The sequence below is a fragment of the Eulemur rufifrons genome, chromosome 15 (genome assembly GCF_041146395.1).
Source record: "Eulemur rufifrons isolate Redbay chromosome 15, OSU_ERuf_1, whole genome shotgun sequence".
Classification (NCBI taxonomy): domain Eukaryota; kingdom Metazoa; phylum Chordata; class Mammalia; order Primates; family Lemuridae; genus Eulemur; species Eulemur rufifrons.
In genome coordinates, this window is record NC_090997.1 from 45,797,766 (window position 1) to 45,815,389 (window position 17,624).

The following is a 17,624-nucleotide window of genomic DNA, read 5'->3' on the forward strand; positions in this document are numbered from 1 at the left end:
GAAGAGGAAGAGAGACACGAGCCAGCACGTTAGCACACTCACGCCCTCGCCACGTGATAACCTGCTCCGCCTCGGGACTCTTCAGAGAGCCCCCACCAGCAAGAAGGCTCTCACCCCATGCGGCCCCGCAACCTCGGACTTCTCAGTTTCCACTACTGTAAGGAATAAATTCCTTTTCCTTACAGATTACCAAGTTTCAGGTATTCTGCTTTAAGCAACAGAAAATGGACCGAGACAAGCGCCCTGCCAGTCTCAGCTCCTGCTCTCTCAGCCCTCTGGAGCCGGCTCCACGCTCTGGTCTCAGGATCCGGCCCCGTCCTCTTTCCCACTCACCCAGGCTGTCATCCCCTCCTGGCTTGACTTGATTTCTTACCCAGTGCAGGGCAAAGTCTCTCACCTTCTCAACCCTCCGTTCGCACCTTGCCACTCTCCAGTACTGAACCATCAGGAAAATCAATGCTTCTGGTCATTTTCACGACATGGCAAACACAGAAAATGATAATATTTGAATGACACCTGGGGTAAACTAAACAATTAAGGTATCTATGGGTGCTGAGAGGGAAAAGCCCGCTACATTTTCTTTATATTACATAGTGGTGGTAAGAAAAAGTAAAATACAAAGTCCTAGGGAAGATATGGCTTTGTATGAACGTTGAAATAAAATCCTTCCAAAATGTTACATGAGAAATTTGAGGTTGCTTCCATGGACATGCCTTTTTTATATCAGACTTAATGCTTCCACTGGCTGTCCTCAAATCCTGACCAAAACTTTTTAATAGGCCGGGCGCGGTGGCTCACGCCTGTAATCCTAGCACTCTGGGAGGCCGAGGCAGGCGGATTGTTTGAGCTCAGGAGTTCGAGACCAGCCTGAGCAAGAGCGAGACCCCGTCTCTACTAAAAATAGAAAGAAATTATCTGGCCAACTAAAAATATATATAGAAAAAATTAGCTGGGCATGGTGGTGCATGCCTATAGTCCCAGCTACTCAGGAGGCTGAGGCAGAAGGATTGCTTAAGCCCAGGAGTTTGAGGTTGCTGTGAGCTAGGAGGATGCCACGGCACTCACTCTAGCCCGGGCAACAGAGCAAGAATCTGTCTCAAAAAAAAAAAAAAAAAAAACTTTTTAATGACAGTCTCTTTAAATTCTTAGTAGTCACTATCAATGAGAAACTGCTCGCGTTGGGAATAAAAAATTTAAGCCACTTTTTGCAACCTTTCAAAAATGTCAACAGTTTAAATTATATTTAAAGAATCAACTTTTTCTCATTTCTACACATAAATTTCTTATGATTTCTCATTGATATTTCTTGTGATCATGCAAATGCATTTCTAATCCAATGAGATTATTTTATGTTATCAATTCTTTCCAAATAATGATGAGGCCCTAATGTGCAGAATGCACGAGCATTGTTAAACCAGCCTCCCAATACCTAAAATGAATGCCACCAAAGTGGTCTGTCACAGGTGAAGGCAGACTTTGTGCCACCCACAAGTGCCCTCACCAGCCTCCTAGATGCCCCTTTCTGGTCAGCCACACCCTGGGCCGTGTGCTCAGCAGCTCCACGGGCCCCTGGTCCAGGATGGACAGTGTCATGCTCTGAGGTTGGCCACACACAGCCTCCAAGGGGGAGGACGCCTTGTGTATTTGATGTTTGTCATTGCGCTTTTGCCTGCAGGGACTCTGGGGTGTTCCCCCTCAGGAGCCCAGAGGCATCCTTTGGCTGGAGGCAATGGTCCAGGCGTCACCTGGCCACCCCCATGGGCTGAAAGGATTAACATCTATGACCTCCTGGCCACACAGCAGGGTGTCCTGAAACAGCAGTTGGGAAGCTCCAGACAGCTCCTGTCATCACAAAGTGAATGCACCCTGTGTAATCACTACCCGTGGGACTATTAATTCATCTGTCGGCACAGATGAAACCTCAAACCCTGTCACCTCCATTTCTTCCTGTCTTCGCTTGTTTCTTCCTTGACCCCATCCATCTGCATCCTGCTTCTGCTGGGCACCCGCAAACCAACTTCAAGACCCTTTTCTCAGCCCTTGACTCTCCAGGACTTTTCTGGAGCAGTCAGATTTTCTGCCTCCTCTATTAAGAACCATTTCTCTTTCGCCCTGGGGGCCAGCACCTTCTTGAGCCTCTCACTTCTTGACTTGCATTTTTCCCCTTACTTGCTTGATCTTACTTCTTGACGCCTTACTTTCTTTGCTAGCTATTTTTCTCTTCCATCCACTAATGTGGGGGCTCCTGACCCTTTTTACTTCATGCCTTCTACTCACTGCTTTTACCACCACTGCTGTGTGGACAAATGTAAAATCTTACCGGCAGTGTGACTGCCCGAGCTCCAGTTCTAAATTTCTGCCTTCCCTTCGAAGAGTTCCGTCTGACACTCCTGTGGGGGGCCTACAGTTCGTTGGGCTCCAAACTCCAAACTCCTTACTCCTCCCCCGCCTCAGTCAGCCCTTCCTTCTCACTCCCCTGCTTGTGTGAAGAGCACTACCATTTCCCCACCAGGGCCCCAACCCCTGAGGGTGGCCTTGGCTTCTCAACTCACTGTTGAATCTTGATAATTCTCCCTCCTGCCACATGCATCTCTTCTACTGCTGGAGATGCCACCCTGTTCTAGGTTTTTTCCTCTCTCCTCTGCATTATTAATCCAATAGCCTCCCAACTAGCCTATCACCTTATTATTCTTCCTTCTGCCACCTTAGACAGATTATTACCAGATTACTATCACAAGGCAAACTCCTTTAAAAGTTTTCAATAGCTCCTCATTAGTGATCAAATTTAGCCTAACTTCTTAGCCAGACATTCAAGGCCTTCAGAATCTGTTCTCAGTCTATTTATGCAGCCCTACTGCATTCATAGGTTTTAGAAATATTTGTTTAACCCCATACTTTGTGCCAGACTGGCCTAGGTGCTGGAAATACAGCCAGGAATGAAATCAAGTCCTCAGTTCCCATGGAACTTACATTCCAGAGAGGAGAGTCAGATACGAGGCAAACCAACAAGCACATGTGTCAGATCGTAAGTGCTTACAGGAAAACAAAGCAGGGTAAGAGGGTAGATGGTGACGGGAGTGGCATTTTTGATAGGATGGTCAGGAAGATCTTCAAGTGCTTAAGGTGGGAACTTGCTTGGCAAGCTGGAGAAACAGCAAAGGAGCCAGCGTGGAGGAGCAGAGTGAATGAGGAGGAGGACAGGAGATGAGGTCAGAGAGGCAGCCGGGGCCAGGTCATGTCGGGCCACGTAGACTGTGGTCTGCACTTAGGATTTTATTCTGCATGAGGTGAAAGGCGTTGGAAGGTTCTGAGTAGCAGAATGACATGTTTTTAAAAATATTATACTGACAGCTATGTTGGAGAATAGATGAGGGGTGGGGAGATGAGAGTGGAAACTGCGGTACCAGTGAGGAGGCTATTTCAACAGTCTAGGCAAGGCGATGAGATGAGAGTTGCTGGAAAAGTTGAGCAACTGTCAAATTCTGGTTATGTTTTGAAGGTGATGCCAACAACATTTGCTGATGCATTGAATGTGAAGTGTGAGAGGAGGAAAAGAGTCAAGGATGACTCAGAAGCAACTGAAAAAATGCAACTGCCATTAACTAAGCTTTATAGGAAGACTGTGGGATGGAAGTCTGTCGGAGGAGGGAAGCTCAGTTTTTGGTGTGTTAAGTTTGAGGTGACTATCAGACACCCAAGTGAAGATGTCAAGTTGTCAGTTGGATATTTGAGTCTAGAATTCAAGAGACAGATCTGGGCTAGAAATGAATTTGGAAAGTGTTCGTGTCTAGAAGGTATTCGTGTTCAGAGATCAGGAGAGGTCTCAGAGTGGAGGGAGAGGACAGTGGACTGAGCCTGGGTCACTTACCAGATAGTTGGGAAGGTGAAGAGGGCTCAGCAAGGGAGACGGAAACAGAACAGCCCGTAGGCAGGAGCAAAGAAAACCAAGAGACTGGAGTGGCCCCGGAAGCCAAATGCAGAAAGGGCTCACCGAAGAGGGCTAGTCCACGACTTGTTTGCAACTGTCACGTGTGTACGTGCGTGGACTGATCAGTGTGTAAACAAACAGAAACTGTCACAGATTGGTCACTGCTGAGTCTGCGTAAATGGGAGTTGACTTTACTGTATTCTTTAATTTTGTATATCTTTGAAATTTCCCATTAAAAAGAGTAAAAAAAAAAAGTGAGAAACTGTGTCAAATACCGCTGGTAGGTGGATGAGGAGCATGGATTTGCCCCTGTTGAGGGCACTGTCGGTAGTGACAAGAACAGTCTCCGTGGAAATGACAGCCTGTGGCAGTGGGTTCGAGAGAGACTAGGAGGGAAGGATGGCGGCTGAACGAGTGCAGTCAACTCCTTCAAGGAATTTTGCAGGAAACAGGAACAGAGAAGTGGGTCAGCAGCTAGAGGGAGACCAAGGGGCCAAGGGCGGTTGGTTGGTTGGTTGGCTGGTTGGTTTTAAGATGCAGTGATTACAGCTCTGTTTCCCACCATTCTCCTCCACACGGCCCTGGACAAACCCCTCGGACGCACCCTGCCCCATTCACCTCACCCATCCCTCAAGGGAAACAAACGCCTCCCACTTCCTGCCCCACCCAATCGCACGTGATGTCTCCAGGTGTTCAGATTCTATCTACATGCAACATTGTCAAGAAATTTTTTTTTTTTATAGGAGAGCTTTGGTTGTGGTGTTATTCAATTGGGGTCTCTGTGGTCCTCATCTTCAATATGTATCAAAGCAACTGTGTTTATACTACAGGTCAAAACTACACAGTATTCCCCTGACAGCTTTCAAAAGGGAAGCAGAACTTCTACAGAAACTGTAAAGTTTCTTATTCCTTTAGATCCTGGAAGACAGCATTCGGTAGGAGCAACAAGAATAATATCTTTCACTTGCCTTTCCCACTCGAAAAGACAAGGCTGGAAGCAACAATTCAGACTAAGGAATCACGGACTTGAATTTATTTTTCAAACTAACTGAAAAGCCTCAGCAGTTACCAAAAGTTTTCTCTTTGAGAACAGTAGAAATTGGGTGAGAACAGGCAGGTAGGGAGAAGGCGCCTTCTAGTTTGAGAAATGGCAAGTTCAGTGAAACTGCACTAAAAAATAGGACTTGATTGAAAACACTACTTCCCTCACACCTCCCTCAGAGTGTATCACAGCCAGGAGACCGGGGCACTTTCTTAAGATCCTTCCCGCTGAGAAGTTTCCCTCAGACGCATTCATTTTCAGTGCAAAAGGCAAGAACAGACAAGACACTTCTAATCAGGATTAAACACAAGATGCATCAGAGAAGAAATTCTTCTCTGAAGAAATTCTTCAGAAACAAGAGATGTTATCGGTGCTTCTATTATGCTACGGTGAGATGGCTGGGGTGACAGGAAATTATGTTCATATGTGGCTAAACTGAGGAGGACAATAACACAAAAGGGCATTTGAACCTCTTGCCCTAATTACTACTGAGTGCCCACTACTGTCAAGCTCTGTGATATGGGTCACAGAGATGACATAGTCCCTCTGCCACATCGAGAGCCCCTTGTCTTGAAGAGAGACCGAGGAGGACTATTGTAATACAGTGTGAGATTCAGGAGGCTGTCTATGGGAGGACAGCTTCCCTGATCCTGAGATTGAGGGAGGTTGGGGCTTTCTGGCAGAAGCAGCAGCAGCACCACGTGCAAAGGTTCCTGGGCCTAGAGAGGATGGCATTCTGGGAAAAACAAGGAGTCACACCACTGTCTCACAGAGCAGGTGCAAGATCCAACCTGGACGGACAGGCTAAGGCCAGAGCACAAAGGAGCTCTTAATGGGTGGGGTGGGTGGTGGGGGGAGTGACAGTGGCAAGTCTGAAGTTTTAAAAGATCACTCTGGTGGCAGTGATTTAAAGGAAAAATAGACTGCATACCAAGTTCAAAGTTGTGGAAACTAGTGACTTTCTGCTGGTCTGATTTGTTGTCAAAGCCACATTCTGATTTTCTCTGTTGTATTTGGTTGTGCTTATTTCTATACCTCAAACACCCGAGGGCTTCACTCTATTTGGATATTTTTAAACATTCGAGTAATTGCATTTTTCACCTATACACCTTGTATCATGAGGGCATAATATAATCAACCCCTATAATCAACCATTATGAAGTAATTTACTATGGTCAACTGTGGTTATGACCTTTAGTTACGAAACCAAGAGCTGCTGCTTTTTTGAGGGTTTCCATGCTCCCCTCCCTACCTACAAGCCCCTGAATGGAATCTCATCTATGCAATGATCCTAACACCAGTCCCTGAGAACGTTTTCACCAGTTTGGGATGAAATACAGAAGGAAAGGACAATGTAGTGAATCTTTCATAAATCAAAATTATTCTACATAAAGGCCAATTCTTCCAAAATATATCCCACTTCCTGTTTGGGTGTAAAGAGTCCCTTAATTTTATTAAACGATAGTAACGAAAGTTTTTTTAATGCCCATACATGGCAAAATAGTTGGCAACCCCAGATCCATACACTGGTTTTTTGAAATGTGAAATCTAGAAGACTGGGCGGCCCCTGCTTTGAGTCCCCTCTAGCACTAGCTGATCATGCACAGTGGCCACCGCTATCAGTCAGGTGAGGGGAGGGGCACTCTGCATTAACCAAGGCTGAGGATGACCTACTGAAGTGTCAGAGGTAACAGCTAACCATGCAATTATCAGGACAGTGTTGGCCCAGTGGGTAATTTAATCACCATATCTTTGGAATTTCGTACCTTAATGAGAATATGAAACTTTCCTTCGTGGCTGCTAAGTCATTCACATTTAAATATTGTTGAGTAACTAGTTTACGTAGATCCTAAAAATGTATTTACTACCTTGATTCTCAACTTCGCCTCCTTCTATTGGAGAAAGGTGCTTGAAGTCTATTACCCTGTTAGCACCAAAGAAATGACTTAACTAGTTTGGGACCCCTGGCATGGAAGCAGTCCTCCACGCAGGGAATGTATCGAAGCCTGCAGGAGAGTGCTGTGCAAAAATTTAGGTGCTAGAGTAGAAAGAACTATGTTTGGGGCTCAGCTCACAACTTAGTCTCACATTCCTTATCTAAAAAGTGAGGTTAGTAACAGTATCCGCTAGGATAGAGCAGTTGTGTCTGTGACCGTCTTGGTGCTTGGTGAATATTCAACAACGGGAGTACTGCCATTATTGTGACTATGAGAGATTTACAAAGTACTGGCTTCTACACAAGACTCATGGTTAGACCTGGAAAAGTTCTTTTTGATTATCTTGTCCAATCTTGCCTTTTTATACACAGGTAAAATGGGGAAAGGACAGAACATAGAACCAACAGGCGCCTGAGCCTGGACTTGTCTCTGGGTCTAGCCTGGAGTGTTCTCTACCACATGAGTTCTCCTCACTTAGGAATATTCAGTTCTTAACTTTCCAGGTTTTTTTACATCAGAAAGAACTGCAGAGTTCAAAATGTACACATTTAAAGATGGCAATTCCATACTACAAAAATGCCAAGTTAACAAAAAAATTTGGTAGTTCATTACTTCATCATTTCAGAATATTTATTGCTGAGTATTCTTAAAAATTAAATGCATTAAAAATGACATAGCAGAATATCTACTCATACAATAGACTGCTGAGATAGATGAACAGAAATATTAAAAAGATGTGCCTTCCTCTATTTCTCTACACTTCAAAAATTAAAAGCCTCAAACTACACCCCCTATGTCAATCAAATTTCTCAGTTTCTCAGGAAGAAAAATAGAGGATTTCCAAGTCTTTAATCTCTAGAGTGTAACAAAATCGATGGATTATACTGGGTGTGGCTGACAGAAGCAGGATCTGATGTCAGCAACAGAAGAGGCACAAAAGCATCACCAGTAAAACAAAGTAGATACACTTCTGTTATTTTAAATCAGTAGTTTTATTACAATATGCACTAACACACAATTAAAGAAGGAATGTCCTGACATTTTCTGAGCATTTCACGGAAAGCAAATGTAACCATCCAGGCAAGTAGAGTCGTCTACACCTTTTCCTAACAAAAACCAAAAGCTTTTACATGTGATACTGAAAAAAGCAGTTTTCTTATTCTTATCTAAAAAACTTCAGCCTCAGAAAATAGCTATTGTGAAGTGAGCTGAAAAGAGAAGTGTTTCCTTCCTGATATCCAAAATCCTGCCTCTGGATTTCTCCCCCAGCCTTCTACATGACTTTTTATGATACTCCAGATGGTCGTGTGTTCAGGAGCTAAACAGGATCTACCTATAAGGCCAACTATTATACTTTACTATAATTGAAAGGAAAGGATAAATTAAGAAAATTAAGTCCTGCTAAAATGCACAATGACAAGGAGAAAATATCTGGGCATATTAAAAATGAGATGCTCTTTTCACATAACTCATTTAAAAGGTTACAATTACCATAAACACTTTAACTCCATTAAACATCACTGGCAAAGCTTGTTTTTATGTCTGCAAAAGGGCTCTGCCTTTACCCGGGCTCGGAGGAAAGCAACATACCGTATGAAGAGTCACTAGTCCTGGACAAACAGGCATCAGACTATTTGGGGTTGCATAGGCATTTTTTAAAGATCCATTTTGTAAAAGACACTATGGAACCTTGAGAATTTTCCCTCTTTCAACAGTCATTGTGGCAGTCAGGTGTTTTAATCCCTTTAGTGCCCAAACGACAAAAGTACTCTAGGAAAAAACATTAAAATGGCATTTTGGATAAATTCACCATACATTTACATAACTTGGGAACAACAAAGAAAAACGCCCAAGCATGACTCTGGTATTTTATGTAGAAAAGCACTGCAGGAGAAAACTTTGTTTAAAAACATTTAAAACTCAAGTGAATATAAATACATTTTTGGTTAATCTGTGCTGTGTCATATAGAAATCCTGTCAGATATTCAGTCTACCAGGTAACTCACTTGGATTTTCATGTCTGACTGTATCGGTAGAAGAATATATACTGTTGCATATACTTACATATATATGCATCTACATATATAAAATTCAGATCATGAAAATTTGTTTTAAATACCTAAAAATAAATACATCAGCCTCTAATCAGCTAATTCTGAAGAGTTCCTTCACAAACCAATCAGACATAGTTTCTCAGAAATGGCAGATGACCAATTAGCTGCCCTTCAAATCCATTATCTATCAATAAACATTTTAAAATTCAGATGTCTAACAGAAACAACATCCCCAGAATAGAACAGAGATAGAATTCTGGCTTTGAAAATAAATGTCTTGATTTTCTTGATGTTTAGTTCCTACAAATGTCTACGCTTTGCCTCTGCATTTATCTAGCAGTGGGAGAGCACTTTCTAGTGACAGCATTCTATTCCTCTGACATTACCTTCTAACCAAAGGAGTCAGCCGGCATTTCCTTTGCTGTTTTGTTCCAGGGAACTAACACAATATCGTTTGTATTTGATATCACTCCCATAGATCACAGTGAGTTGTGTCTTTTAATATAATTTACAATGTGCTGATACCACTGAGGTAAAGCAGAAGTAGCCCTGGCATTTAAAAAAAAGAAAAGTCTCCCAGGAAAACAACACATAACAGACCTGGTGGTGTATATCCAAGTTCCATGAAGTAACTCAAAACCACTGCCAGAACGGATAATTGAATATCTGATAACATAGTTTAAACAACAGAAACAGATGAAAATACTCAAAATATGTCTTTTAGGAACGATGCAATTCACAAAAATGGAGCTTTACTTTTTTACTTTTACATTTTCAAAAAAAGAAAACCCTCCTTAAAATGATATAAACCAGACCAAGTTGTTTAATACAGTACAATCCTTAACAAACTTGTCATTTGTTTTTGAATACAGGAATCTCGGAAATGTCATAAATCCATGATAAATGATAGCAAGAATGTTTAATGCCATTGCCTAAATTTTTTAAAAGGAAAAACTGCCATAGTTGAAACACAACTTCTAAAAAATACAGTGTTTTATGTGCTCACAGTTCCCGATTGCTAACTTTATAAATTAAATGTGAAAGTTATTCATATACAAACAAGGCCTCTTTTTCATTGATTTCAATCTTGTTTAAACCTTTGGATATTTCAATCTTCAGATTCCACAAGGTAAGGCTGAGTTTATCAGATATAAATAAAATGTTTAAGTCCATGATGTATTGCAGCACTGAGGAAACAAACGCATCAGTATTTACAGGCTGGCTACAATACCTTTCTTTTCTTAAAAAAATTCAAATGTGTATCAACATCAAGTCACACTCACTTTTGAATTTCTCTGGCTACAAAAATCGGGCAACAGCATTTTTTCTCATTCATCTTTCCTCTTAACCCTGAAGTGAGAGAGAGGCAGGCCTTAGGTTGAAGGGCGCGGTCTTTTGGGAGGTGGTGGTGGCATGAGCTCCGTGTCAGGGTCCAGATGATGCTTTCGCTTCTGTCCTTGAGAAGCCGCAGCACATCTGTCGATGAACTCAAACAGCATCTCCTTGGTGACAGGGTTTGAGATGCTATTGCACACAGCTGTGGACAAAGGGAGACATGTGTCTCATGTGAAGGTTAATTAAGGTAGCTGACTCACCACAGGCTTGTGGAAAAGGTTTTCATCCCGACATGCTAAACACTTCCATTTTACCAATTTGAGTGACATGCTTCAGATTATACTAATCTCCTCCCTCACCCACACCCAAAATAAGTGCTCTCCTAGTGTCTACCCTTTACTGTAGTATTAATTTTAAACCAACACTTTTTAAGTATTTAGGTTATAAGCATGTCTTCAGTATGGTTTCCTATCCCTTAGAACACTCTATGGGATTTTGATCTAGCACGGTGCATTGCATTATAGTCCATATTCAATTAAAACTTCCACAGAAAATGTGCCCTATAATTCTTCAATCTCTCAGAAAGAAGTCCACTCTGTGAAACATATCATAGCGCCAGCCACCATTCCTAATGAATAGGGAGGTTTCATTGAAGCTGGCAGACCACATTACTTTATCTTTTTTTAAGTGGTCAAAATTTAGTACCAGTCCTTTTAATTGCATCTACTTATGGTTTTTGGAAGAAAAGACACTGGCTTAATCATTCCTACTTTTGAAATTAATCTTGTCTGAACACAGATAGTTCAACAAAACCCCTATATATACAAAAGTAACTTTTAAACTGCAAAACCTAAACTGGCAATTTCTAGATTTTCTTACAAGCTTATCATATATAGTCATCATCACTGACTGAATACTTTAAAAGAGTACAATTCTATTAACCTTTAATCTTGGTTTTTATCTTTTTTCAACTCTACTAAAAATGCAATCCAGAGCAACAACTGCTACTACTGGTAGTATACCTTATAAACTTCAATTCATTTGTGTTGTTCCCCATGAAAGAAATTTACTATTCTGAATTCCCAAAGCATTCATATTGTACCCAAAGAACACTCTGAAGGACAGCATAGCAGATTTTGTTTTTTTGAAAGGTTTTCATTTACTTTGTTCTCCATTGTTTGTAAAGTTATTTTAGGAGCTGGAAATTACATTTTCCCCTGCTAATTTTGTCTTTTACCATCTGGCAAACAATGGTTCTTATAGTTTTAAATAGATCTGAAATTATCATGGCTTTTGTTATTGTTGTTCAATAAATTCAACTTGTATACAGCCCAGTATCCTGCCCTTTAAACTTCTCTTTTGGATGCATGGGCACAAGCCCACCAGTTTAGAGAGGAGAAACTATAAGCTGACTGGAGCCCAGCAGGGTACAGACCTGACACATCTTTCCCATCAAACAAGGATGGGGTCCAAATGACTCTATGACCCGTCAAGCAAAACAACTAAGCACATTTTGGTTCTAACACCTTCACTTCTTTAACACAGTGAGCACTGGCAGGTCATCATACTCACCCATGGCAGTGTTGTAGGCATTAGGAAAACTTTTGTCTGTTCTCTGTCTCATGAAGACCCAGCTGTTGTTCTCAAATTTGCATTCTATAATTTTGTTGTCATACTGTTTTAGCTCTTTTGTCACCTGTTTCAAAAGAGAGTTGAAGAAAATATTTAAATCATTTGAAAGGCTTTCTGCTTTTTTGCTTCCACTATGTGACAGACACATTAGGAAACGCCAAAAATACCTCAGTAACTCTTCATGCAGAGCTCTCTGTCATCTGAAGTATCTAATCAAGCCTGAAGATATGTTGTACACTCCCCCTTGTACACATGCTCATTTATCTGACATTTTATAAATAGTTGTGAAAACCACTGTCAATATATAGCAATTAAAAGAAACTAAGCAGAAACCAGCTACTTCTGGGCCAAATGCGAATATGTTACCATGGGGACCAATGCCTTCAATATTGTCTGTGTCTCTATGGCTTTCAGAAATTGAATATACTGTCTAGGTTTCATCAATTTTCAGAAAGGTCTCACCATCTAAATTCCTGTGTCAAACCTAAGGAAATTCCCTTTATTAGTTAAAAGAAAAAGTTACACATAAAAAGTAAACACTAGGATCAAATTCAGGCAATGTGCATCCTAAATATTTTGCTTTTCAAGCAGTGACAACCCAAAATCTAGCCTTTAGGCTGTTTACCCTTTTCATCTCCAAACTAGTACAAATTTAGAGATGAAGCTACTTTTGACTTTAGTTGGTGGGTTTTTTGGCTTCTTCACCTCAGATCATTGAATATGGATACTCTATCAAAGCTAACAAGTATCCATGGTAACTATAGAACCTTTTAAAAGATATTTCACTGGGCTGTGAGAATGGTTTTCATAAATAGGAACCCAAGCTTATCTCTGCAGTTTTCAAATCAAATGCCAGTCATGGTAATATTTTAATTCTGTCCTCATCTTTCAAAGCTAACAACTTTTCCTCACAATATGGTAGATTGCAATCATTCAACTTCATTAGCATTATTTGAAATGCTCTCATTTTTCTACCCACATATTCACTACCACCTAGGAATGTGAAGGGAAGCAAATTTTTAAAAGATGCTTTCAATTCACAGATTAGGCAGTAAATGTCTTCATAAAAACTTTCAAATTGTATTTCTTTTCCCTTAATGAGTATTACATTTAATTGGACTATTTGCATTTTCAACAAATCTGACAGGTCTAATTCATTCCATGGTATCGAAACTAGACCTGCCCCAAAAAGTGATGCTCTACTTAGCAAACTTGCTAAATTTATTCTCAAATATTCATTATTCTAGTCTCAACTCCCTAGGGACCCACCTCTTCTCTTCTCTTCTCTTTTCTTTTTTTTCTTTTTTTTTTTTTTTTTTGAGACAAGAGTCTCACTGGGTCCCCTGGGCTAGAGTGCAGTGGTGGTGTCATTCATTTTACTTTTGATATGTTATCTACACCCAAGTATTAGGCAATTCATTCAGTTAGGTAACCACATTTGTGTTATACCATATGTATGGTGTAACATAAATAAGTTTTTAAACCTTTCAGTCTCCATTTTCTAATTTCTAAAATGGGGAAAGGAGTTCCTAATTTACTGGGTCACTGGAAGAATAATAAAGAAAAGTAACTGACACATAGTAGATAATTAGTAAAATTGTTAACTGAATATAAAATTAGGCATTGAAACGTTGCTTTATAAAAATTGTGGTTAAAAAAACCCAACAAACTTACCATCTTAACCATTTTTAAGTGTACTGTCAGTAACGTTAAGTATATTCACACTGTTGTGCAACGTATCTCTAGAACTTTTTCATCTTTCAACACTGAAACTCTATATCCACTAACTCCTAATTCTCCCCTCCTCCCAGACCTTGGTAACCACTTTTCTACTTTCTGTTTCTATGATTCTGACTACTGTAGATATTTCAAATGTATTTGTCCTTTTGTGTCTGGCTTATTTCACTTTGCATGTCCTTGAAGTTCATTCACGTTGTAGCATGTAACAGGAGTTTCTTTTTTTAAGGCTGAATAATATTCCACTGTATGTATATACAACACTTTCTTTAACCATTCATCTGTTGATGGACATTTGGGTTGCCTCCATCTTTTGGATAATGCTGCAATGAACATGGGTGTGCAAATATCTCTAAGATCCTGCTTTAAAATCTTTTGGGTACATACCTAGAAGTGAGATCATTGGATCATATGGTAATTCTATTTTTAATTTTTTGAGGAACCTCCAAACGGTTTTCCATAATGGCTGCACCTTTTTACATTCTTATTAATAGTGCACAAGGGTTCCAACTTATCCCCATCCTTACTAACACTTGTTATTTTATGGGGTTTTTTGATAGTGGCTATCCTGACAGGCGTCAAGTGATATCTCATTGTAGTTTCAATTTGCATTTCCCTAATCTTTGGTAATACTATGTTTTCATGTGCTTATTGGTTGTATACCTTCTTTAGAGAAATATCTATTCAAGTCCTTTGCCCATTTTTAAATAAGGTTATTTGGTTTTTTTGTTGTTGAGGTGTAGAAGTTCCTTAGATATTCTAGATATTAAGCTCTTATCGGGTTGCCTTTTCACTGTTGCTTGGTTCCTTTGATGTACATAAATTTTTAAGTCTGATGTAGTCTATTTTTTATTTTGTTGCCTGTGATTTTGGTATCATATCCAAGAAATCATTGCCAAATCCAATGTCCTAAAGATTTCCCTGATGTTTTCTTCCAGGAGTTCAATAGTTTTAGGTCTTATATTTAGGTCTTTAATCTATTTTTGAGTTACTTTTATGGTGTATGGTAAAGATCGAATTTCATTTCTTTTGCACGTGGATACTGTTTTTCCAACACCATTTGTTGAAGAGGTTGTCCTTCCCACTGTGTAGTCTTGGTACCCTTGTGGAAAATCATTTGGCCATATATGCAAAGATTTATTTCTGAGCTCTCTATTCTATGCCATTGGTCTATATATCTATCTTTATGCCAGTAACTAAGTATACTTTCTTAATTATTGTTGCTTTGCAGTATGTTTTGAAATCAGGTAAGTGTGAGGGCTCCAGCTTTGTTCTTGCTCAAGATTGTTTTGGCTATTCAAGGTCCCTTGAGATTCCATATGAATTTTAGGATAATTTTTCTATTTCTGAAAAAAATACCACTGGGTTTTTCATAGGGATTACATGAATCTGTAGATAAATTTTGGTAGTATGGCTATTTTAACAATATTAACTCTTCCAACCCACGAGTGTAGAATGTCTTTCAATTTATTTGTATTTTCGTTGATTTATTTTAGCAAGAAACAGTTTAAAAAAAAAAAACTTTACATGTAAATTTACTAAAGAAACCATGACGACATAGAAAGGTACACTTTCAAAACAGCTGTCAAGAAAAGTAGATCATATGCATTTTACAAGAATGGCTTGCTAGTCAATGTGCAGTCTGTACTTTTACTGACGAGCAACTGTGATGAATCTTTATTATATGGCTTATCATTCTTATGTTCTCAGTTTCAGAATTGCTATAAATTATGTGTTGCTCAATCTGACTACAGCAATTAAGCAGTATTATTAACTATCTCTATATCTGCTTGGCCATGCGTTAAAAATATGGGAAACACAGCTTTCCAGAAAATGCATGCACCTGCCACTACTAATGTCAATGTATTTCCATGTTCAAGAACGGTACATCGTTCTTCATTGATCACACCAGTTATATTCCCAAGAAAGACAAGCTGCAAAGTACTCATTTGGTTAACTGGTAAAATATATTTAACTGGTAAGAATAATATCTCCTATATGAGCACAAACCAAAGACAGTTTTCACTAATGGTCAGATCAAAAGAATGACTAGCATACAGGAGACGAGTTTAATACTAGTATCCAAATTCTAATTTGTTATTATGACAATAATCATCAGCAGCCAATTATATATTATTATTTACTAAAACAGGACCCCATTAGGCCTTCTATAATCAACTCTATCCTAGTTTGAGCTAATGAGGGCTTGAAAGTAAAAAGATAAAATTTTTGTAACTCAGGATTTCACATCTGTACCCATAATTACACTGAATTAATGAGGTTTTATTGGTTTTGAAAAAAATAAAGAGCAACACAGTATATTTTATATTGATAAACATTTTTTCATGTATTCATCTTACTGAGTTCTACACTTTTATACTATTTGAATCTACCAATAATCTGGGGTTAAGAGACTGTCAGATGAAACCTGATCTGGTACCTCTGCAGATTTTAAATTAGCAGCTCAAAGATAAAATCTGGAATGAAGGGCTCAAAACAGAGTCAGGTAGAACCTCAGCTGCTCTACTCTGCCACTGTTTTACAGAATACTGTTTTGTATCCTAAGTGCTCAGCCCACTAAGTCACAAAAGGCACACAATCAGTGTTGGGCTGAATTGATCTGCACAAAGTAAGCAAAGATGCATTTCTATTTCTAGTTATGGGACAGAAGCCTCTAAAATTTATTGTCCTTGGTCTGTGAGACTTTACTTTTGATATCAAGAGCTCATCTTTCTTTTAAAGAGAGACTGAACAAAGGCTTGGGAGAGGGCGATTTCTCTGAACTAATTTGCTCAGATGATACTTTAAAATAACAAATATCCTTCGACTGAGAAAGCCACCAGGGAGTTATTTTCTTTTTCAACTTTTCATTTTGAAATAATTTTAGATTGATAGAAAAGTTTTAAAGATAGTACAGAGAATTTCCATAAGGGTTGAATATCCCTTATCCCAAATGCTTGGGACCAGAAGTGCTTTGGATTTTCACATTTTGGAATATTTGCATTATACTACCAGCTGAGCATCTTAAATCCAAAAACCTGAAATCTGAAATGAGCATTTTCTTTGAGCATCATGTCAGTGCTGAGTAAGTTTCAGATTCTGGCACATTTTTTATTTTGGATTGTTAAATTTGCAATGCTCAACCTTTCTTGCCTTTACCCAGCCTCCTCAAATGTGTGTACTTTACCTATCATGTTATATTTATCAACTCTAAAAAAGTAGCATTGGTACCATACAATTAACTAAACCACAGACTTTAGTCAGATTTCTTCAGTTTTCCACTAAGTCTTTATCCTGTCCAGGATCCAATTCAGGAAACCGCATTGCGTTTACTTGCCACGTCTCCTGAGTCTCTTTCAACTTGTGAGAGTTTCTCAGATTTTCCTTGATATTTCTGAAAAGTTACTAGTCATATATTTTGTACAGTGTTCCTCAATTTGGGATTTTCTGATGGCTTCCTGTGATTAGACTGAGGTTATGGATTTTTGGAAAGAATGCGACAGAGGTAAAGTGCCCTTCTCGCTGCATCGTATCTAGGGGCTAGGATATCAACATGACTTATTACTGGTGATGTTAACCCTGATCACTTGGTTAAGGTGGTGTCTGCCAGGTTTCTCTATTGTAAAGTTATAATTTTTTCCTACCCATTCTCTTAGTTATGAGTCACTATGTCCAGCCTCACTCAAGGAGAGGGGAATTAAGCTCCACTTCCTGGAAGGAAGAGTAGCCAAGAATTTGTGGACATTTATTAAAACCATCATAGAAATTAAACATTTCTTAGGAGAGATACTCTGAAGCTATGCAAACATCCTGCTTCTCAAAATCATGCTCATTCATTTTAGCATTCATCTGTGAATCTTGCATGCAGCAATTATTCCTCTGGTATTCTAATGGAATATTCTGTATCTTCTATTCCTTCTACATGTATAATCTAGACTTCTGTAAGGAAGATTTGTCAT

The 17,624-nt window shown here is 39.5% G+C and overlaps 1 protein-coding gene across 3 annotated transcripts in view; it reads right to left on the reverse strand.

Annotated features, from left to right (window-relative positions):
* Positions 1-7,523: 7,523 nt before the first annotated feature.
* The window catches only part of RNGTT (RNA guanylyltransferase and 5'-phosphatase), a 279,755-nt gene continuing 269,654 nt past the window's right edge, over positions 7,524-17,624 (reverse strand). For all 3 annotated transcript variants that reach the window (XM_069487273.1, XM_069487272.1, XM_069487271.1), the window contains 2 exons: positions 11,869-11,992; positions 7,524-10,498 (listed from right to left, as the gene is read on the reverse strand). In XM_069487273.1, the coding sequence (XP_069343374.1) occupies positions 10,335-10,498; positions 11,869-11,992 (288 nt within the window). In that variant the 3' untranslated portion in view covers positions 7,524-10,334. The remainder of the gene's footprint in view (positions 10,499-11,868; positions 11,993-17,624) is intronic.